At 45.3% G+C, this 22495-nt stretch overlaps 1 protein-coding gene across 1 annotated transcript in view; it reads left to right on the forward strand.

Moving 5' to 3' along the window:
• Nucleotides 1-17159, forward strand: part of TMEM185A (transmembrane protein 185A) — a 34884-nt gene extending 17725 nt beyond the window's left edge. The window contains exons 2-7 of the mRNA XM_006903838.3: nucleotides 2739-2915; nucleotides 4899-5106; nucleotides 10438-10521; nucleotides 13520-13696; nucleotides 14194-14317; nucleotides 15486-17159. Coding sequence (XP_006903900.1) covers nucleotides 2739-2915; nucleotides 4899-5106; nucleotides 10438-10521; nucleotides 13520-13696; nucleotides 14194-14317; nucleotides 15486-15730 — 1015 coding nt within the window. The 3' untranslated portion in view covers nucleotides 15731-17159. The remainder of the gene's footprint in view (nucleotides 1-2738; nucleotides 2916-4898; nucleotides 5107-10437; nucleotides 10522-13519; nucleotides 13697-14193; nucleotides 14318-15485) is intronic.
• Nucleotides 17160-22495: the final 5336 nt, after the last annotated feature.

The raw sequence follows: 22495 nt of genomic DNA on the forward strand, positions 1-22495 counted from the left end.
TGTGTTCTACCTTTTACTGAGAGAAGTGTTAATTTCCAATAATAATTGTGGGTTTTTCTATTTCTCCTTAATATTTTAAATATTCATATTTTCTATGTGTATTTTGAAATTTTATTAGGTACATAAATATTTACAGTCTACCTCTTTATCATTATGAACTGCCCTTATCTGTCCCTGGTAATTTTCTTTGTTCGAAAATATACCTTGTCTTACATTGCAGTAGGCAGGATGTCCCCCCAAAGATATCCAGGCCCTAAGCCCTGGAACCTGTGACTGTGTGATGTTACATGGCAAAGGGGACTTAGCAAATGTGTTTAATTTTACAGTATTGGTTTCTATTGCTTTCATAACAAATTACCACAGATTTTGTGACTTAAAACTACACAAACATTTCATAGTTCTGTAGGTCAGAAGTACAGGTACAGCATGGCTTAGGTCTTCTGCTTAGAGTCTCACAAGGCCAAAATCAAAGTTTTGAAAGGGCTGTACAGCAGGTCCTCAAATAATGTCATTTCATGATAACGTTGAAGAGATGCTGTAAGGTAAGAACGTAACTCTTGTTTATATCAGTTAGCCTGTGGTAAAAGTGGTTTTATGTTGTTTTGCTGAAAGCTGCAGAACCTATCAACGATGTTAATTGAGGATTCACTGTATTTCTTTCTGGAGGCTCTGGGGTTTAATTTGCTTCTAATCTCATTCGGGTTGTTGTCAGAATTCAGTTCCTTGTGACTGTAGGACTAAGGACCCCATTTCCTTACTGGCCATCAACCAGGAGTCATTATCAGCTTCTGGAGTCTGCCTGCATTCCTTGTTTGGCTCATGGATCCCTTCCTCTGTCTTAAAAACCACCAAAGGCAGGTCATGTCCTTCTCATGTTTGAAATCTCTCTGACTTTCCCTTCTGTCTCATCTCTCCTCTTCTCTGACTTACTCATATGCCACTTTCTGCTTTTAAGGGCTCATCTAATTACATTGGGCCCACCTGGATAATCTGGAATATTCTCCCTATTTTAAGGTCAGCTGATTAGTAACCATAATTCCATGTGCAGAGTCCCTTCGTGGTAGTACCTAGATTTGTGTTTGATTGAATAACCGCAGAATAGGAATCTTGGGGAACATCTTTAGAATTCTGCCTACCATGGTTATGGACTTTAAGAGGGGAATAGTATCCTGGATTAGCCAGGGGACCCAATCTAATCACATGCACTTTTAAAAGCAGAGAATCTTCTCAGGAAGCAGGAGCAATATGGCAGAAGGAAAAGTCAGAAGAATTCCAAGCATGAGGAAGATTTGCTATGCTGTTGCTGGCTTTGAGATGTAAAGGCCTTTGTGCCTTTATATCTTTGATCAGAGAAAAACCTCTAGGACCTAAGGGCAGCCCACACCTGGCAGCCAGCAAAGAAACTGGGTTTTCAGCCATATGATAAGAAACCAGATTGCCAACAACCTTGAATGAACTTGGAAGCAGATTTCTCCCAGAGTCCCCTGATAAAAGCCAGTTGACACCTTGATTTCAGCCTTATGAAGCTCTGAGCAGAGAAATTAACTAAGTCTGTTGGGGCTTCTGACATACATAACTATGAGATAATAAATTTGTATTTTTTTAAGCTGTTAAGTTTGCAGTAATTTGTTGCAGCAGCAATAGAAGACAAACAGATATTAATATAGACACTCCAAGTTTTCTTTTGGTTAGTGTTTGCTTGGTATAACTTTTTCTTTCTTTTTACTTTTAATCTATCTCTGATTTTATTTATAAAGTGAGTTACATATAGACAGCACATAGTTGTCTTGCTTTTTAAAACCATTCTGACCATCTTTGACCTTTAATTGGTATTTACACCATTTACATTTAATGTAAACTGCCTCCAAGTGGTAAGCTGAGGGAATAATAGAGTTTATTTATTCTGTTTTCTTTCCTTCTGCCATCACAGTCCTTCACTTAATGTTGTCCAGTGTCTGAAAACTTGTTTCATATATTTTGCCCAGTTTCTTATTTAAGGTGGAAAGAAAACCACATTCCTTTTACTACGTAGAAAAATGGAAGTGGAAGTCCTCAGTAATGTAATCTCTAATATTTTAAGAATATTCTCTTCAGGAAATCTCTTTCATGTGAAATGAAAGAGAGAGAAAGATGAATTTATTCAGTCTTAGAAAGTATAATACATGTATTAAAATGTTACTGTATATGAACATGGCAGATGGAAGCCTTTTTAAAAATAGAATTAAATAATTAGTCAGTGACAGAACTTGACCGTATCCTGAACATGTCAGCCTTTTCCAGCCTCCGTGTCTTTGTATGGCTAGTTCCTTCTGCTCAGAATGTTTCCTCACCTCACATTCTTTCCTGCCTGACAGCTTGCCATGTAACCTCTGGAACCAGCTCCAGAGCCACCACCTCTCTGTTTCTCAGGGCCCCCAGACAGAATCCAGATGTTCTCTTGTGGGCTCCCATCGCACCCTGCCCTATAGCACTGTTACGGCACACGCCATGCTGCATTATATGTTTCTGTGTGGAGTCCCTCCTACAGGAAGCCTTTGAAAGCAGGGAACTAATTTTAGTCTTTATGTTTCTCTTATCCCCTAACACAGTATGTCAACTACATAAAACTTTTCTGCAAATGATTCTCGAATTAGTGAGTCTTTTCATGTGCTGAAAAATAACTGCTGTTACTACTCCCTATTTTAATATCACATATTTGTAAATGTGAATCCTCTTTAATCATTTTACTTTTCTCTTAGTAAATTCCTCATCTATGCCTGTCTGCTGCTGTTCTCTGTGCTGCTGGCCCTTCGTCTGGATGGCATCATTCAGTGGAGTTACTGGGCTGTCTTTGCACCAATATGGCTGTGGAAGTTAATGGTCATTGTTGGAGCCTCAGTTGGAACCGGAGTCTGGGCACGAAATCCCCAATATCGGTAATACTGCTTTATAAAACCCATTGGTCTCTATCCTGAAGCATCAGTCTCTTGCTTTTCACTTTAGATAAAGTAAGGACTGTTTTCTTTTCTACCTCTCCAGGGTTTTATAAGAACTATAATATAGGCAAACTGAGTTCTAGACTAAGATTTTTAAAACTTAGGTATTCGATATGCACTTTCTTGCAAAAGCAGTGTTATTTTGGGTGGTTCATTTCCTAGCCAGCCCACAGAAGCCTATGTAATCTAAAATACATGCAAAATATGGAACTGTTCTGCCACTCTAGACTAGGAAATATGAAACCACCATGTTTTTAGGTGCCGTTCTACTGTCCAGACTTTTAGCTCTGGTCATCAGGGTATATCCTTTGCCAGTTCAGTCCTGGAACTGGGGCTCCTGTTGTCTCAATCTTGTAGTGTGTGGGGGAAGTAGCTTGGCCAGGAAACTGCGTCCCTGCGATGGAGAGACATGAGGCCCAGAAGCTGTGCAGGAGAGCAGAGGCCTTTGGGAGCCAGGCAGAGGTGTGACCTGTGACCTTTACCTTCAGCTCCTCAGCACCTTTCTTGGGTGGCTCAAGTGGTCAAAGTGTGGGGAGTTGGCTCACTCCAGCGTGTAGCCTGGAGCTAGCTGCTGGGGCCTGTGAGAGTCTCTCCTCTCTCCCTCACAGATACTAGTATTTCAGAAAGGAAGGAAGGGGGGATTGAGAGGGAGGGCTGTTTTGAACCTTCACCAGGAAGATGGGAAGAAAGAGGGGAGCACGTGCAGCTGCTCATGTGAGAAAAGCGTTTAATTCTTGGTTATTGACATGAAAATAAGATTAAAATTATATAAAATACATTACCACATACATATCTAAGGATGTTAAAATAGCCACACGAAGAGTCTTGGCAGATAGGGGACATTCTTATATAGCTGTTTTAAAGGTATTAGATTTTTTTAAAAGATTACCTGTGTGGCTGCAAATCTTTTTATTTAGACACTATTTGAACTTTTCTCTCTTGGTTTAATTTAAGACTTTTAGAGCAAGGGTAGGAACTACCCTTGTGTGCAGTTGAACGTATTGAGTGTACAGACATAGTCATTCTAGAATGTGTCAGTGATATTCAAGGGAACATTATTGGGTCCTAGAGAAATAACCAATAGCCACATTTTTTCTGTGTCCTAAACTCAGTATCATCATCAAGAGATAACCTAAATGTTCATCCATATTTTGAATAGAACATTAGAGGCCTTCCAGATGCATTACGAAGGATTTTCCTGATTAGCGGCCTTATTATTTTTCTGTTGTTAATCTGTTAAGTTTATGCATGATACTCAGACAGCTAATTAAACCGATTTTGTTTAAAAACAGTTTTAATTCTTTTCCTCTTCTCTCATCTGCAGGTGTTAATTCATCCTCATGGAATAGCAAGGAAAATAAAAGCATTCATGCTTTTTATTTGCATTTTAAAATAGCACCTAACAGTAGTTACTGCATTTTCTTTAAATACAACCCACTCTTTTTCATAGAGCTAGAGTTATTTTTATATCATTGCATGAAATGTGATTTTATATGGTTTTTAATTTGTTAAGAAATGAGGATCATGAAACTTAAGGGATATTTGCCAGTTTTTAGCAATAGAAGCAATCAGCTTGAATAATCTTGGAAATAGTTGAATTTAAAGTTATGAACAAAAGTGTGTACATTGTTAGGGAAATAATAACTGTAGCTATTACTTCTGAGAATATCTTTACACAATTAAAACTTTTAAGTCAAGTTTTGTCATAATGCTCATTTGTCATGTAGTAGTTCTTTGATGTTTGAAAGGTCGGCTATTAAATATTAAGTTAGCCTTCTACCTGATATTTCCTTCATTTGTTGTCAAATTTACAAATATGACTCACAGTATCAACATAAGTTGATATTTGTCCTGGACTATTTGCTCGTTATGGAGATTCTGAACTGAGGGTGTTTTTCTTCTTCTCCTTCTGGCCCTTTTTAGAGCAGAAGGAGAAACGTGTGTGGAGTTTAAAGCCATGCTAATTGCAGTGGGCATCCACTTGCTCCTGTTGATGTTCGAAGTGCTGGTCTGTGACAGGATCGAGCGAGGCAACCATTTCTGGCTCCTGGTCTTCATGCCGCTGTTTTTTGTTTCCCCGGTTTCTGTTGCAGCTTGTGTTTGGGGCTTTCGACATGACAGGTCACTGGAGGTGAGTGTTCATATATTTAAGAATGGTCAGTCATTGTGATGTAGATTCCTTGCCCTTTGTTAGGAAGAGATTGATCTTTAACCCTAGATCATGGTATATAAGGAAACAAAAGACCATGGAAATAACCATGTTTCTATTTTTTGAGTTAAAACACTGATTTTTCACCCAGGCCATATGCTTCATTCCAGCTTCACATCTTTCCCTGCCCACCTGTATCAGTCAGGCTTTTCCTCAGCAACAGAACCAATAGGAGAGATGCAGATGTGAATGTAGACACCAATAGAAGGAGATTCATTTTAAGGAGCTGGGTCATGTGATTGTGAGGGCTGGAGGCTCAAATCCACACGGCAGGCTGGAGACTCCGCAGGAGTTGATGCTGCAGTTTTGAGGCAGAATTTCTGCCTGTCCAGGAAACCTCAGTTTTTGTTCTTAAACCTTTTAACTGATTGGAAGAGGCCCACTGCATTATCGAGAGTCATCTCCTTAAAGTCAGTACCTTCACAGCAATACCTAGATTAGTGTTTGCTTAAATAACTGGGTACTATAGCCCAGCCAAGTTGACATGTAAAACTAACCACCACACTGCCTCAGACCCCACGATCCAACTGTATCTGATCTCTGGCTAGCTTATCCTGATGTGCCGGTATGTTTGTTTATTCATTCAGTAGACATTTGTCAAGTATTTACCAAGCCCTTTTTGCCTAAACCTAGAGGATACACAGATGAACTAAAAAGCAGTAGTAATACTAGTAATAAAAATAATTGCAGATCACATTTATTGAGCGCTTACTATGTGCCAGGCATCGGGCTAGGCCCTTCACATGCAGTAATATGTTATTAAAGACTCACAACAACCCTGTGAAGCCCATGTAGTTGTCATCCCTGTTTACCAGAGAAGGTAAGTGATTTGTTCCCAGTTGCTCATTTGGGCTGGATCCCTTTTCAGTCAGCTAGACTCCAAATCATGAGTACCAGACCACATGGAAGCCATGGGCCTGCAGCCTGGCACAAATGGGTTCAGGGGAGAACTGCACACTGTGGACACTTTGTTTTGAGCTGCGTGGGTAAAAAGTGGAATAAGGACATGGCAGTTGGGCAGGAAAGGAGTGGAGGGTGGCTTAGGGCAGGTTAACCTTGAGAGGAAGGCGCTGTGGAGAGGGAGGGTAATAGAGCCAGGGCCTGTGGGAAGCAGAGGGAACGAGGCCCCAAGCACCAGGAAGGGCTTGGCCTTGACAGGGACAACAGTTCTGGTGCGGGGGAGAGGAGTTGGGTGGACCGGGAGGGAGAGCACCCCTAAGGGCCCGCTTCACCCTCCCTGCACTTCCCCGAGGCCGGACAACCCAGACACTTCTCTGCACTGCCCCCATTGGCTGCTGGCCAGTGGTACTAAAATTTCATGAGGGAGTGTGATTAGGAAAAAAAATGTCTAAAAAGACCCCTGGGAGGACAGTAATGAGAGCAAGGTTGAGAAGCTCTGAGCTGGACCCCCTTTGCCCCTCTGCAACCCGCTCCCCGGCCATCTCTGCGCAGTGCCTCTCCCTGCTACCTGTTCCCCAGGAGTCAGTCCAGACCTTTGCCTGTTCTCTCTCCTCCGCTTGTCCATCCTCCCTCCTGGGGCAGGCCAGTCACGCCCCTGCTTCAGCCCCTCTCTGCTTCTGGTTCCTTTAAGCATTTGCTCCTACACTTACCCATACTCTCTCTAGTAACTTTGGTCTCTCTCATCGGAAAGAGAAAACAGAGTGACAGCAGAAAACCCTCTCAGTCCTCCTGCTGTTGCCCCTTTCCTTCCTGAGACAGTGCTGTTCTGACCTCGCACTCCGTGCTCAGTCCTGCATACCCCAAAACTGGCACTGAGCACCCTCTGGCCAAACATAGCGGGCCGTCTTCAGTCCTCGTTCTGGGCACCGGCCACTCTGTAGCTCCTGGCACTCCTGGTCCTTGGACCAATCTGGCCACTCCTGTCTTCGGCTCTGTTGCTGTTTCTTAGGATTCTAGTCCTAGGCATTTTCAATCCTCACTGTGTGTATTTCCTCCGAATATGTTGTTACACTTTCTGTCTCCACTGCCACTTGTGCACTGTCACCTTCTAAATTCACAGTTCTAAATTCAGATTTCTCCTCTAGCTCCAGACTCCATATCCAGCTTCACCCAAATCTGTATTCCCTGTATTGATTAAAGGCACAGTTTCGACCCAGTCATCCCTACCTTTCTACTTTACGCTTCTCCTGTTTTGCATGTTTTTCTATTACCTGAGTAAATGAAGTACAAACATTTAAAATCATTTCCAAAAGGTTACATTAAACAAAATCACTGAGATTGAACATCAGCGATATCACTTATTTAGTTCAGCATTTCTCAGTGGGGGATGGGGGTATGCAGTTGGCCATCTGGATAGGAAATCTTTTGTTGAACAGGACTGGCCTATATGTTGCAGGACCTCTGCCCACTAAATACTAGTGGAGGTGCCCACCCCCAGTCTTTGTGACCCAGTAGCACCCCTGCACGTGCCCTAAGGGAACAGTGTTGAAAAGCACTGAAAGGGCCTGAGAAAGAAGGTTAAGAAAACTAAAAATGAGTTATTTTGTTTCTTGGAAAGCAAAAGCATATACAAAGGCTAGGACTGTGTTGAGCATGAAACCATAGTTTCCTAATGCAGAGTTATAGAAAGTAAGTTGTTCATACTCTTGGCATTCCTACCCACAAGAAGCAGCACCATGTCTGGAGTTGAGCTCCCCCTTGGTTCTTGTGTTGCAGGAGGAAGAGTACCTGCATTTGCTAGGGGGTGATTGGAGATAGGCTCACACAGAGATATGAAAAGAGTCGGGATTGGCCAGGGTGGCCTGTACAGCTAGGAGAGGACATGGTGTTGTCCAGGCAGAGGGAGTAATAACACATACAGAGGCCAAGACAGGAGAAAATCTATCGTGTTGTGTGAACTATGGTGGCTCAAATATGACTGAAGCACAATTTTACAAGCTGCAGAGAGTTCTGGAGATGGATGGTGGTGATGGCTGCACAACTTAAGTGGTATTAAGTGTCTAATACCACTGAGCTGTACAAGATGGTAAGTTTTATGTTGTGTGCATTTTACCATAATAAAAATATATATATGCCTGGAACATAAAGTGGAAAGAAGGGCATTGTGGCAGTTGGGCGAAAGGGAGGCTGTGTAGACGGATTGGGCTGAGTAGGGGCCAGATTCTCTGTCCTCAAGGAATGTGCCGAGCTGCCTCAGGCACCATGGTGATGTTGGACAGGGGCACCATGACATATTGGATATGTTTGAGGGAAAAGCAGTGATAGCTGACATCTCTGGGAACACTATGTGAACTACTCGCTCCAAGTAGTTTATGGTTTTGTTATGAAGTCACATTACATTCCTTTCGATGATGTCACAGAAGAAGCTGGGTTGTTGGCAGTTGCTGTGATAAGAAGATATTATTGTACAAAAATCCATGCAGAGAACAGGTAATGAGGGCGGAAGTGTCTTGAGTAAAGGTACAGTACCCAACAGGCACATACGTCCCCTTAGGAATTAGTTGTGCTTATTTAAAAATGAAATAAAAATATTTTCTTTCAATTTGTGTGAGGTTTTTTTTTTTTTTTTTAAGATAGCTGCTTAAGACACAAATACTAAGTTTAGATCTAATTACTTAAATCAGTGGAACTGTTACGTACTTCATTTGGCCCAGAGGCTTACGAAAGAACTCCTGAGTCACTAAATGCCCGTGAACTCAGAACTTTGGAGACGCTCTGGGCCAGATCCAGTGGCCTCATGTGATTTTTTCTGTGGGCACTGGTGAGCTGTTGGAGAGCAGCTAGCACTGCGGGCAGAACACAGACAGTCTGGAGGGCATTGGGGAGCTGAGGGCCTGCAGGACTGAAGGCCAAGAAGCTAGTCAGGGGTTATTGGAGTGTTTCGGGGTGGAGGGGTTGGAGATGAGGAGGGCCTGACTAAGCAATAGTAATCGAGGTGGGTGGCAGGCAGGAGATTCAAGAGAAGTCTGGATGGTAGAGGACAGGATGTGGTGACTGAATAGGAGAATGTGGGGAGAGGAGTGCAAGGTGCTTTCTGCCATCACGGTTTGGGAAATTAGGCCACTGTGGTACCTTACAGAGAGATGGGAGACTGTCAAAAGGGGTGGGATAGGGTAACAAAATGGGTAATCGTGCAGGGAATAATGAACTCGGTGTGGGGCTGGCTTCATCTGAGGTGCCTCAAGGAGACCTGGGTCTGGGGACATAGCACAAAGGCTAGGTTAGAGACAGAGATTAGAGAACCAGCCAGTAGGAGGAAATGCAAACCAGGAGTTTGGATGGCATCTCTTCTCCCCCACCCCCAGGGCAGAGTAAGTGAGTGAAAACGTGTGTTCGTGTCTGTGTCTCCCTAGTGGGGAGAGGAGACTGAGTTTAAGGCTCTGGGGAGCATCACTATTTAAGGAGAGGAAAAGGAGGCTGAAAAAGAACTGTCAGAGCACCAGGAGGTGGGCGAGACTATGCACTGGGACCCTAAGAGGAAGGAGTGGTCAACAATATTATGCTGCAGAGATGCCCAGTAGGATGTGAACTGAAGTGGTCTGAGACTGCAGAGGTTATTGGTGACCTTGATGAAAGCAGTTGCTGGGTGGTCATGGGGATGGAGGTCGGATCACAGTGTGTGGAGTTTGAAATGGCAGGAGAGGCCATGGGGCTTAAGTATCCATGATGTCTCACAAAACTTGATATAACAGAAAGAGCTAGAGCAAGAAGGGATACTGGATCAAGGGAAGGGTGGATTCATTTGGCCTTCGGGTTGTTTTGTCTGTAATGGAAATGAGTTAAACTTGTTTGTGTTTCTGGGAAGGATCAGTGGAATAGACAAGGTTAAAGATGCAGTAATGAATCTATAATTGATGTCTTGATGTGACAGGTCCCGGAGGAGCCAGAAAGGAAGGGGTGGAATGCAGGGCTGACTCCTGGGTACAAGAAGAAGGAAGTACAGGGATGGTTAGGAATAGAGATGTTTGTGAATAGGGGCAGGAAGGAAGCTTGGGGAGTCCACTGTGGATCGCCTCTGTACTTGGCAAGCCTAGAAATGAGGTCATTGCCTGAGTGAGTGTAAAGGGCAGGGCAGCCACTGAGCAGAGGGGATGACTCAGGAGGCCAGGGGCAGATTTCTCCTTGGCACAGCACTACTTCACTCCTCTGGTGCTGAAAATCAGGTGGTCTCAGTGTAACAATAAAACATTTACCGTATTATAATTTACATCGCCTTTTAGTGTGTTAGACAAATAATTACAGTATTGAATACAGCTTTTACTTTGTTTAACTGATTCTTCTCTTCATTTTTAGTTAGAAATCCTGTGTTCTGTCAACATTCTCCAGTTCATATTCATTGCCTTAAGGCTGGACAAGATCATCCACTGGCCCTGGCTTGTATGTAACTTTTTAAATTCTTAAACAAACTTCTTTTTTATTCTTATAAAAGTAATTCATGTTCATTGTAGAAAACTTGGAAAAGACAGATAAGCATAGGTAACAGAATAATAATCACCCATAATCCACTGGGATATAAGATGGTTAATGTTTTCTGTTTCCCTGCTTTGGGGTTTATTGTTTCATAAAGGTAGTTGAGATCATGCCACATACATAATTTTGTATCATGCATTTTTATTCTAACATTGCATCATAAACATTTTCCCATGTCAATAAAAGTTCTTTAAAAGCATAACTGTTAAAGTTTAATTGATGGAAAATATTCTTCAAATGCATTTACTAAATCATCCCCTTATTTCTGAATATTGAGGTTGTTTACTAGTATTTTACAATTATAAATCATGCTGCAGCATATATTTTTGTGTGTAAAAGTCTTTGCCTGATTTTTTTCATTGTTTTCTTAGGAAAGACTCCAGAAATTTATTACTGGGCCACAGGGTGGGAACTTTTTGAGATTTTGAAATACAAACTGTGCTGCCAATTTGCTTTTCAAAAAAGCTGTGTCGGTTTTTACTCCTGCCAGGAGTGAGGTATAAGTCATGCTTGTAACTTATGGCTTCAGTTAATGAGTGTTTGGTTAACATTGACTGTGCATATATGTGGATAGATGAATGGATGGATGGATGGATAGATACATACATATTTTACATAGCAAGCTACAACTTAGAGACTGCACTATGATTTCAACTATTAATGCATAGAGAGAAGATGAGAATAAAGGTAAAAAGTTACATTGCTTTGGGAGATGAGGTCATGCCTGTATTTTTCCCCCTGATGCTTGATGTGTACTTTTGCACACAAGACATTTTCTGTAATGCACATGATTTACATTTAAAAAAATGAAAGTAAAGAATATAGTAAAAACAAAACATTCATTTGACAACAGGGAAGAAAATAAAGGAGCATATGTTGCCTCTACAATGAATAAGGACAAGACTCATCACTTCTGCCCCAAAATTTTTGATAAAATATTCTGAATAAAAAATATTGTCAAGCACCTTCCCTGTATCTTCAGGGTGCTATATCTGGAGAATGGTAATTGAGTTAGAATTTTCTCTTGTGACATGGAGGAAACAAATCTTGGTAACACCAAAATTTTAGTGTAAGTTACAATAAAAAAATAGGAATTGTTAATGTTTTCTGTAGGCGAATAGGCTTTTTAAAGGCCCAATCCTGTGCAGGTCCCAGCAGGTGAAGCAGTCTGATTGCACGTTTCCCCCAATGATCAAGAGAGAGCAAGTGAGGCTGTTACAACTACTAACATCTCACAAGGGGCAAGCCGCTAAATGAGAATCTGATCACAGAGAAGAGGTTGTGCATAGACTCTACAGCAAATCCTATGATCAGGAACTCCAAGCTACTCAGGAGGACTAAAAATCATACACTAACTCAAGTAATTGGTCTAAACAATAAAACATAAAACCAAAGAACTTAGAAGAAAATGTAGGAGAAAAGTTTTGCAACTTACAGTTAGGTGAAGAGTTTCTGGAAATGACACCAACAGCATGATCTGTAAAAGAAGCTCAAAAGCGAAATGAAATTAATGAAAAGACAGGCCACAGACTATGAGACGATATTTGCAAAGCACATGTCTGACCAAGAACTTGTATCAAAAACATCTAAAGAACTCTCAAAACTTAAAAATAAAAACCAAACCTAATTTAAAAATTGACAAAAGACCTGAACAGACCATTCACAGAGAGGACATACATAGGGCGAATGAACACCTGGAAAGGACACTGTTACCCATAAGGGAAAGGCAAGTGAAAACCAGGATTGAGGTACCACAATACAGTGTGCTGGGGAGGGTGCAGGGGGATGGGGACACTCACACATACGGGGGGTGGGATGCCAAATTGGATAGGCACTCTGGAAAATGGTTTGGCAATTAAAAAGTTAAACATGATGTTACCATATGACACAGCAGTGCCAATCCTGGGTATTTCCCCTAGAGAGATGAAAACGTACAGCCACACAAAAACCTGTGCACAAATGTTTACAGCACCTTTATTTCGGATAGCCAAAAGTGAGAAAGCACCCAAATCTCTTTCCACTGGTGACTGGATGAACAGTCTGTGGGACATCCATCCAGTGGAAGGAACAACCTGTCGATGCAAACAGGTTGGGTGAATCTCAAAGGCATCCGCCGATTGAGAGAAGGGATTCTCAAATGTGATATGCTATATGATTCCATCTGCAGCGCATTCTTGAAAAGACAAAAATGTACTGATAGAGAACAGATGAGTGATTGGCAGGGGTTATGGATGTGACACAGTGAAGGGACAGCATGAGGGAGACTTGTGGAGTCAAGGAGCTATCCTGCCTGGGGCTACGCAGAATTATATGTACGTGAAAATTCAGAACTGTACGCCAAAAGAAAACAGTCATTTTTATTGTTTGATAAGACAGGTATTCAAGGGGACAGTGCAAGGGGAGGAGAGATTATGAGACCCCCCCAAGACTTAGCCTGCAGCTTGTGGAAGCATTAAAAGAGGTCTTTCTGGTATTACAGCAACAGACACAGAACCTGCCTGAGAGAGGTGGTAGGAACCCAGTGTGCTAGTTGGCAGAGGGTCTGTGCTCCCTGGGCAGCGGAAGCTTCCGGGGAGCATGTTCCCCAGTCTTTGGCCAGCATACCATCAGCAGGATGGGGATATGGCGTGTGAAGAGGGCACGTTATGGGGAAATGGGGTGAGTGTGCATGGGTGGCAGCTCTGGCCTGTTTCCCTGGAGGGGTAGGGGCACGGGGGTAGTGCTGGCAGAGCCGGTGCCAGCTGAGTGAGAGCATACCCCAGGAATAGCAGTTGCAAGACTCTTCAGCCCAAGAGTGATCAATGGGGGAGCAGTGTCTTCATGGCAGAGAGCCGACTCTGCCCGCCTTAGATGTCGGGGTGCAAACTAGACTACCAGAAAGACATCTCTTCTCTCCTTCCCTCAGGTCGTGTGTGTCCCCCTGTGGATTCTCATGTCCTTTCTGTGCCTGGTGGTCCTCTATTACATTGTGTGGTCTGTCCTGTTCCTGCGCTCCATGGATGTGATTGCAGAACAGCGAAGGACACACATAACAATGGCACTGAGCTGGATGACCATTGTTGTGCCTCTACTTACTTTTGAGGTAAGCTTTCGACAGCAGAACTTCCGAGGCCCTGTAGGCCACCCTTCCCTATGACAGTACCCTGTGTACCTGAGGGCAGCTCGCTCTCCCTGGAAATCACAAGCCAACTCCAGGCCAAGAGAGAAAGACAATAAAATTAGTATATCATTTCTTTTGGAGGGAGGAGGCTGGCCATGAGAAATGTGCCGTTCTAGCTATCATGTATCTGTATGTATCAATTTGTCTTCTAGAAAGAGAAGGTTAGATGTTGTATTTTCATATCTAAGTTCTTGACCTCTCAGAACCAACACCAGGAGGAGTTTTCCATAACAGTCCCGGCATTGGAAACTTTCCAGGTGGATGGATTTTGTGTCCCCCGGAGTAGAGAGTTTCTGTGGTCTCCTGTGGAGCTGACTTTCTGCCTTATGAAACCTGATAAGGGAGGGGTGCTCTGGCTTCACATATCGTCCATTTTCAGATGCCACATCAAAGAACCTCAACTGTTTCTCTTTCCTTAGATCCTGCTGGTTCACAAACTGGATGGCCACAATGCATTCTCCTGTATCCCAATATTTGTCCCCCTTTGGCTTTCCTTGGTCACTCTGATGGCAACCACATTTGGACAAAAGGGAGGAAATCACTGTATGTACCAGCATTTCAGAAACCTTGACCTATATGTGTGTCTGTGTGTGTGTGGCCTTGCTCTATGAGAAGATGAGCCTGAGGGCCCCAATTAAGGAGTTTGCATGAGAAAGCTAGCTAGCACTGACGAAAGTCTGGAATCTTCCAAGTGAAAGGTGTGCTGTTAACCTTGCTTTCCCCGCCCTGCATCACAGCCTCCCTAGCAGTACACTCTGTGATCTGAGATAGGACTGAGCATGGCAGGTAGCCTCTCTGAGCCCCATCCCGTCTACTGCCACATGAGGATCAAGATACGTCCTTCTCAGGGGCTCCTGAGCATTAAGTAAAAATCCACATTGCTCAGTGAACCCTAGGTGTCCTCCTAGGTTCTGTTTCCTTCTCGCTTTCCCCAGTGTCATTTCTGACGTCACCAGGCCTTGTCAGTGGTGCCTGCTTGCTCTCTCCTCCTCTTCACCTGCACATGCTGATACCGAGGTTTGAAGTATCTTTGAGGAGGGTCTCTTCCTCACTAGGCTAAGCTCCTTTGCATGTAGCTCCTGAGCATAACCTTCTGGAAGCCAGTGAGATGTTGTTGTGCCCCCAGGAGAGCCAGCACTGAGCTGACGGTCCCGTGGTACACAGACAGGAAGAGCAGGCCTCAAGAGAAGTAGCTCTGAGGTGGCCCCATGAGCTCTGGCCACCTCCTGAGCTGGACCAACACATGCCCACCATCCTCCCGGATTCCAGAGGATGACGGAAGTGCTTTCTTTGGGTGACATTCTTTGTCATACATGAGTTCATCCCAGGTGGGAAAGGTTAGAGGATGTTGACAGAGTCTAGATGCCACAGGTATTTGAGACCCACTAGAGCGGTCCTCAGACTGGAGCACCTGTCAGAATCCCTGGGAGGGCCTGTGCAAGCAGACTATGTATCCCACCTACCAGTTCTGATTCAGGAGGTCTGGGCTGGGCCAAGATCACACCCCTACCAAGGCCCCAGGAACACTATCCTGGCTGCTCTGGGAATGCTACTTGGAGAACCATGGAGCTCAGATCTGACTTATTGTCCTCAGTGGGTACTTAGAGTGGGTACTCTAAGGCATCAGGATAAAACTTCCCATTCAGGAAGGAAAAGTAACATGAAATGCAGTGGAGGCTAGTGTTTGAAAAAGTACATTCTTCTTTTTCAGGGTGGTTTGGTATTCGCAAGGATTTCTGTCAGTTTCTGCTTGAACTCTTCCCATTTTTGAGAGAATATGGAAACATTTCCTATGACCTCCATCATGAAGACAACGAAGAAACCGAAGAAACCCCTGTCCCAGAACCTCCTAAAATTGCTCCTCTGTTTCGAAAGAAGACCAGGGTAGTTATCACCCAAAGCCCTGGGAAGTATGTCCTCCCACCTCCCAAATTAAACATCGAAATGCCAGATTAGACAGCACTTCCTGGGGCAGAACGCAAGTGCACTGGGACGCACGTGCTGCCGTACCTTCCTCTGCCTCTTTGTTCACTCCCCCAGAACTGGAACTGGAGCTGGGTCTCCGGGTACTTCCATCTCATGCCTTGTTTGCACTCAATGCCTACCAGTGACTCACTACAACAGGACACACAGGTGGCAGGTGACAGGAACACATGGTGTGGTGTAGAGTGTGTCAGCGGATGTGGATGCAATGGAGGGAGCGTGTGGTATGTAAAGAGGGGGAAAAGAAGCGAGCAGGCTCAGACCCATCAGGGATGGCTGATTAGTTCAGAGGAGAAATGTCTACAGAGCTGGTTTTCAAAGTGCTAAAATTCCTATCAAAAGTGTTACCTGAAAATGTAATTTTAAATTGGGCCAGCCTCATCGCATAGCTCAGATTCTCCTGTTGTGGCGTGCTCGGTAGGGACTGTGACTACGCCTCTCGCAGCACGTGGATATCCACTCCGTTATCACAGTTCATGTTCCTGCTGTGGAAGTACTTCCTCTTTGGGCATGCTGACAGCAGTTTTTAATTGCCTCATTGGGGAGCTCTTTCTAATGGAGTAACTCCGTGCCTGTATAGTATTTATACAAATATTTTAGCATTGTAATATACCGTGTTAAATCCTAGTTCTGTACAGTATATTCTGTTAAAGTATTTTTTTACAAGCTTGTACTGGAGACATATGTGTTCTGTTGCAGAAGTAGAACTCGGTGGCATACCTGTCCTGCCCATTGCAGTGCCACCCCTTAATGGGACATTGCTATTTCCCCATGAATTTCTCCACATCCATAGTAGCTGCTACTGCCAGAACAGCCACAATAAGCAAGAAATGGTCTGTGTTTTTCTAACATTCTGGGACTATTGACATGCCAGAAAACTATAAAGCATGACCTGAAACTGGAACAATGGAGGAAGTTGCTGAGACTAGAAACAGCCAATGGAATTATGTATATGTGAAGATCTGAGGGTTTTTGTCTGCTCCCAACAAGCATGTTCTGGCTGGGCCCATGTTTTTACCTAGGAATGCAGTTGCTCCAAGAGCTGCTGGTGTAACCATAAGTCAAAGGGAAAGAAAGCAGATCCAACAAGATAACAGCCTTCTACGTGGAAACAAGTAGGCCATTTGTAAAAAGGTGGGGGGGAAGGAGTGCTGACATTCTTACCAGGAAGAGTGGAGGGTTTTAAGGCAGGCAATTGCTAACTTGTCTGAACCAGACTCCGCTGACGTCCAACACGTACATGACAGCAGCCTGGCCCTGGCCCCCAGCAAGCCTGTTCTGTCTGGGAGAAGGGAGACATTTGGAATGCTGTAGGCTTTCCTGCCTGTTGTGTAACAAATGTAGCTCAATCCACAGTTTTTGCTCCCTTTAGTTGTTCAATAAACTGGCTCCTCATTTTCCATGTGTACTGTGTGGGTCTTGCTTTAGATATGGTCTAATACACTGCAGTTCTCAGCCCTAGGAAAGGAAACCACTAGCTGCCATAGGTGCCCAAGGCATGTGGGGTGAACATTCCTAATGAGTCTTCAGGCACAGCCTGAATGAGCAGTATGCAGAGAGAAAGAGGGGTGTCATGGAGATTCTACCATTGGTTGGGGAACATAGTGCTATAGTTGTCACAGCTTACGGGCCTTACAAGAGTGTTCTCGGGTTCCAAGATGGTCTCAAGCCAAAATCGGCTTTTCAGTAGTCCCGAGGCATTACCTGGTCACAGCAGAGGCTAAAAATTGCTTATGATGAAATGAAATATTCTGTCCAGCTCACCCTAGGTGCCCGTACAGTCTAATGGGCACTTAACTCAGATGGTGTTTCAGCCCATTCTTTGCAGCAATGACGAGGAAGCCCACAACATGCTGGTGATGGATGATTTCCTGCAGGAGCCAAAGGCCACAGATGGATCATGTCTGACGCTCACTGCATTTCACACTTGCTGTTGGACAAAACACACTTTTTGGTTACCATAGTAGCTATGACTCCAGTTTCAGGGCCCATGTTACCTGCTGTACCTCCCATTGTAACCTCAGGACCCCACGAAGCTACTAATATTATTCCCATGAGGATATGGAGCCTCAGAGAAGTGTAGACGTCCAGAGTCACGCAACTAGGAAATGACAGAGCTGAGATGCCAGTGTCAGTGGTCTGCGTGTAGGGCCCTGCGTCTATGCACTGGACCAGAGTGCCTGGGTACTGGGCAGATAACCACTCAAGTGTAGGGGTATTTCTGCTTCATGGAAATCTCTGGGAAATCATTGAGCTTTGTGCTTGGATTGATGGGGGCTTTGGGGGAGGTGGCCCTGCATGTGAGGAGAATGTACTCTAGAGGCTGCTCTGCTCAGCCACCTCTTACTAATCTCCAACCTCACACCTCAAAGAAAGATTGCCCAGCTCAAGCCCTGGACACACAGCAGGATAGAGGGCCCTGTTGACATCACCTAAGGGAAGAAAACCATGTGTGAAGGCCAATGGCTAATGCCCTCTCATGTCTTGCCCAGGAAGACATAGGATGTATAACTGCTGGGGTGGGGTGAGACACGTGCAGGCTAAGCTGTGGCAGAAAGGAAGACACCTTCTCCCCTTTATCAGTCTGTGATGCAGCTGTGGGACACTTAGTTAACTCATTGGCCTAAGCGGCAATGTCACTCACCTTCTGGTGACCCAGGGCATGGGCACATTAGGAGAATCTCTGTGTAGGACCTGGCTGCCATGGCTATCACAATGGTAGGTCAGTGTGGCTGTGCCCATGGCCATGCACACCCGTCTTGGACTTTGCTCAATGCTTAAAAGCATCAATATGGCTCAGGTCCCTCAAGCCCAATGGCCCCAGAGAATGGGCTCTGACCTTGTCAATTCACACATCAGTGTGGGTCTTCTGGCTCCAGGAGCTCGAGACCAAGGAGTCAGTTAACGGTTTGCACCACCTGTTGGGCTGTTACTTTAAACCCACATACTGGTGTCTTCTTTCCCAGTGAAATATCTGTGTGTGGTCCAGAATGCTGACAAGCAGATGGGTTATGTGTGTGGCTTGGTCCTTTATAAGGTCACTTGCTAGCTGTCTTATGATGTTACCCACAGCAACCTGCGCCCCTTTGTAATGTCCCGAGCTGCACTATTGTCATGAGTTCTGCTGGCCACACCACTCTCTCATGTTTACATGAGGGATGGACACGCCAGCATTTAGTATGTCTGCAAATGAGAAAAGTCATCAGACAGGCCAGGGGCCTAGATTCGGGATGGTGCCTTTTCCTCCAGAAACATGGGTTCTCAAGATTGGCTCAGAAAGCTATGCTCTTCCAGTGGCCCCGTCACTCCCCCTGGCCCAGTCAGTGTCAGCTGGGTGCCCTGAACTTCAGGCTGCTTCCTAAAGAAACTGCTTTCCAAGTGGTGATCGAAGAGCGTTTGTCCAAAAGGCCACGTGCAGTCCGTGACACCCTGTGAGTGGGAGAAAGCGACCACCTCTCTCTCCCCTTCCTGAAGAAGCTGTAGAAAATCATCAACAGCAATCAGTTTGCATCAATTTGGTGGGAAGCTGGTGGGCCTTGCATAGGTATCAATGAGACTGTTTCAAAAGATTTGGAGAAGGATGGCCCAAAAAAAGTGTTTGAAACATACCACATGAAGAGTTTCATCCGGCAGCTTTACCTCTATGAATTCTGCAAAGTGTACCAGGACTTTCAGCCATCCATTTCCATTATCACCTTTTTCACTGAAGACAGACCCATCTGAGTCCTAAGCAAGGTAACAGGACAAATCTCTTCAAGGACTGAGTTGCTGGACTCTGGTGTGGGTATCAGGTCTAGAGGAATCCCCAGGACATCCTATTGGGAATTGGGTGCCTGTTATCCCCTTTGTGCTGGTGGTGGTGATAGTGACTAAGCGTGGAGACGGGCAACATTCCCAGAACTGTGCTAACTGTATTGGGAGAGATTTATTAGAAATGACAATGACCAAATGATGACTAGCATTAACATATCTGTATGGTATATTTGAAAGTTGTTTACTGAGTAGATCCTAAGAGTTCTAATATCAAGAAATGTTTTTCTTGTTTTTTTTTTTGTATCTATGAGATGATGGAGGTTCACAAAACATACTGTGCTAATCATTTCACAATACTTGAAAGTCAAGTCATTATGCTGTATACCTTAAACATACACAGTGTGTATGTCAATACAACTGAGGGTGGGAGTGAAAAGATGATGTTATTGAAACACTGTACCACAAATGTCAGGAAGGGGGGTATTTGCATACCCATGAGTCCATTACTCTGAACGGTATCTTAGGTGTGCGCTTGGCATTTCATGTGAAAGAGCAATGTCCCCTGGCTTGTTCTGGAGAAGCTAGCCCCAAAGCACTTTGCAAAGCCTGTGGAAGTTTGAAGAAATGGGCTGGAGGGCTGGCAGGCTTCCCAAGATTAGTGAGTCTCTGGAGGCCAACAGCCAGTGACTCCTAGCTGACACTTCCTTATAAAGCCTTGTACTCTCCTTCTCCCCACATCTGCAAACCCCGTGTCCCCTATTATTGGACCTGTGCATTTCCTAACTGGCCATTTTTCCTCATTTTCCAAGGGTGAAATGTGAGTCATGTTAGGGAGTCTTGAGAATATAAAAGTTCAGTGTGCCGCTTCCCACTAGACCCTGACTGTCTTCCTCCAGGGAGGTGTCCAGGACTTCTGGATTGGATCTCACAGGGACCTGGGGGCTGTCGATACTCATGATCAACAGGCCGTGACCTGACTTCATTTCTCTTTATATTTTGAACCTCAGTGAAGTTCCACTGCAGTCACTTGTTTGAGAGACTGTCCTCATCTTGTGAGGATGAAGAGGGGAGTGAGCATTAAACTTGCATTCAGGCAAATGGAGAACAAAATAAAAGCCCTGAGAAATCACCCAGTACCTACAGCTGCCACCAAGTAACAGGATTACTTTCTAGGCTCTGATGAGGACAACCAGGAGGCACAGAATGACCGAGAACTTGAAAACTACCTCCCTGGTCAGGGGTGACTGTACCTCCAGCCATCCCTGGGATGGCAGCTCAGCCACCATCCCGACAGATGCTGATGCTCCAGTATATGAGACAGCCAAGGTCCATGCTGACGGCCCCCAGCCTCCAGACACGGGGTGGCTGTCATCATGCCTGGGGAGTCCCCCTTGTTCGTATTACATCGCCTCCAGGTCAGATAAATTGTTTCTGGCCTGTGGTGGGCATTGTTGCCATCCTTCCAAGATGCCTCGGTGTGCCAAACACAGCTTCCTGTGTGATATAAAACACCCTCTATAACACATTCGCAGCAGGAAAGATAAACCACAGCAGTCAGCGTACACCGGGATCGGAATGCGTACACTGCTTCAGCATCTTCACCCTCTGGGGAAGGTACGTCTCAGACACGCAGCGGCACTGGCCATGCTGTCTCAGCACTCAATTTGGGCATACATTTAGCACACAGGTCACGTCCCGTATACACTCACCACCTCTCCGAACTTGAACTATTACTGTGCCCGTGTTGCAGGTTAAGCAATCGAGGCGTGGAGAGTTCACGTGATTTGCTCGGCTTTGGAGCAGCGGAACTCTCCGCCAAACGGAGCTGCATGTGGTCAGCGCCCTGGCCCTGCACCGGTCTGGGCGTCTCCCCCACAATCAAGGGGGTTCCGGCTGTCTTCCGTGGTGACCTAATGCCTGACGCCTCAGGCCCCATGATTCACAGACCGCAGGAAGCCACGCGGCAAGGTGACACTCGACCCGAGCCTACCACGTGGCCTCTGAAAGTGCCGTCAGGTCCCCTTCTGTCCTGAGCTGAAGACCATGTCCCTGGAGAAGAAGACGTGTTTCGACAGGACTGTGTGAGGGTAGAGAGGTTTCCACGAAGATGTGGATGATGGAGGTGTGGATCTCAGAAGCCTGCTCTAGTTTCTGGCATGGGCCTAATGTTCCCACTTACCTCTCCAGTCTGGTCCCTTCCCCCCACCCCCAACTGGTTGGATGGCCCGACGTTGTCCTGTGGCTCAAGCTGCTAGGCAGGCAGAACGTCAGGCACAGGCCCGCCAGCAGTTCACAGCACAGTGCCTCGGGGCCGGTGACTCTCATGCGTCCACACTGGGCGAGGGTCTGTGGGGCACTTTTGGACAGAACGTCTGTCTCGGTGCAGGGCAAACATGGCTTTGCCTCTGATTCTGCCTTGTGGATATTCCTTGGCATCACGCCCTACATACTGCCACCAGCCCAGCCCGATTCCTGTGCCCACTCACAGCTTGGGGACCAAGGATGGGGGAGATCTGGAACCAATTACTTGCTCCCAGTGCTCCCAGGACAGCTGCCAGGGGTATTTCCCACATAGGAGGGCAAGTGAGAATCAGGCAGAAGGTCAGCTCCTTGCCAAGGAGGCTGGAGCTTAGGGCAAGCTCTTAACCCCGCCGTGCAATGGGGCCTATTCTCGGGACTATGGCCATGCCTGAGTCTCAAAGCACCAGCCACCCAGGGACTCATGCCCTCAAGGACAGGGACCCTGATTTCTCAGGAAATCCGTGCAGACGATGGGGATGAAACACCTTGTTCTCGGTGTTCAAACGTGCTGGGAGGAAACTGCAGGATGCTAGCTCCCTGGTACAGGTGGACATTTCTCCATGATCCAAAGGCACTTCTCCGAACGATTCCATTTCAGACACTCCTCTCAAACCCAAGACACACCATCTGTCTAGACTGGCAGATGCCACCTACCAGTTTCCCTATAAACAGCCCCCATGACAA

The sequence above is a fragment of the Pteropus alecto genome, unplaced genomic scaffold, assembly GCF_000325575.1.
Source record: "Pteropus alecto unplaced genomic scaffold, ASM32557v1 scaffold5800, whole genome shotgun sequence".
NCBI classification, from domain to species: Eukaryota; Metazoa; Chordata; class Mammalia; order Chiroptera; family Pteropodidae; genus Pteropus; species Pteropus alecto.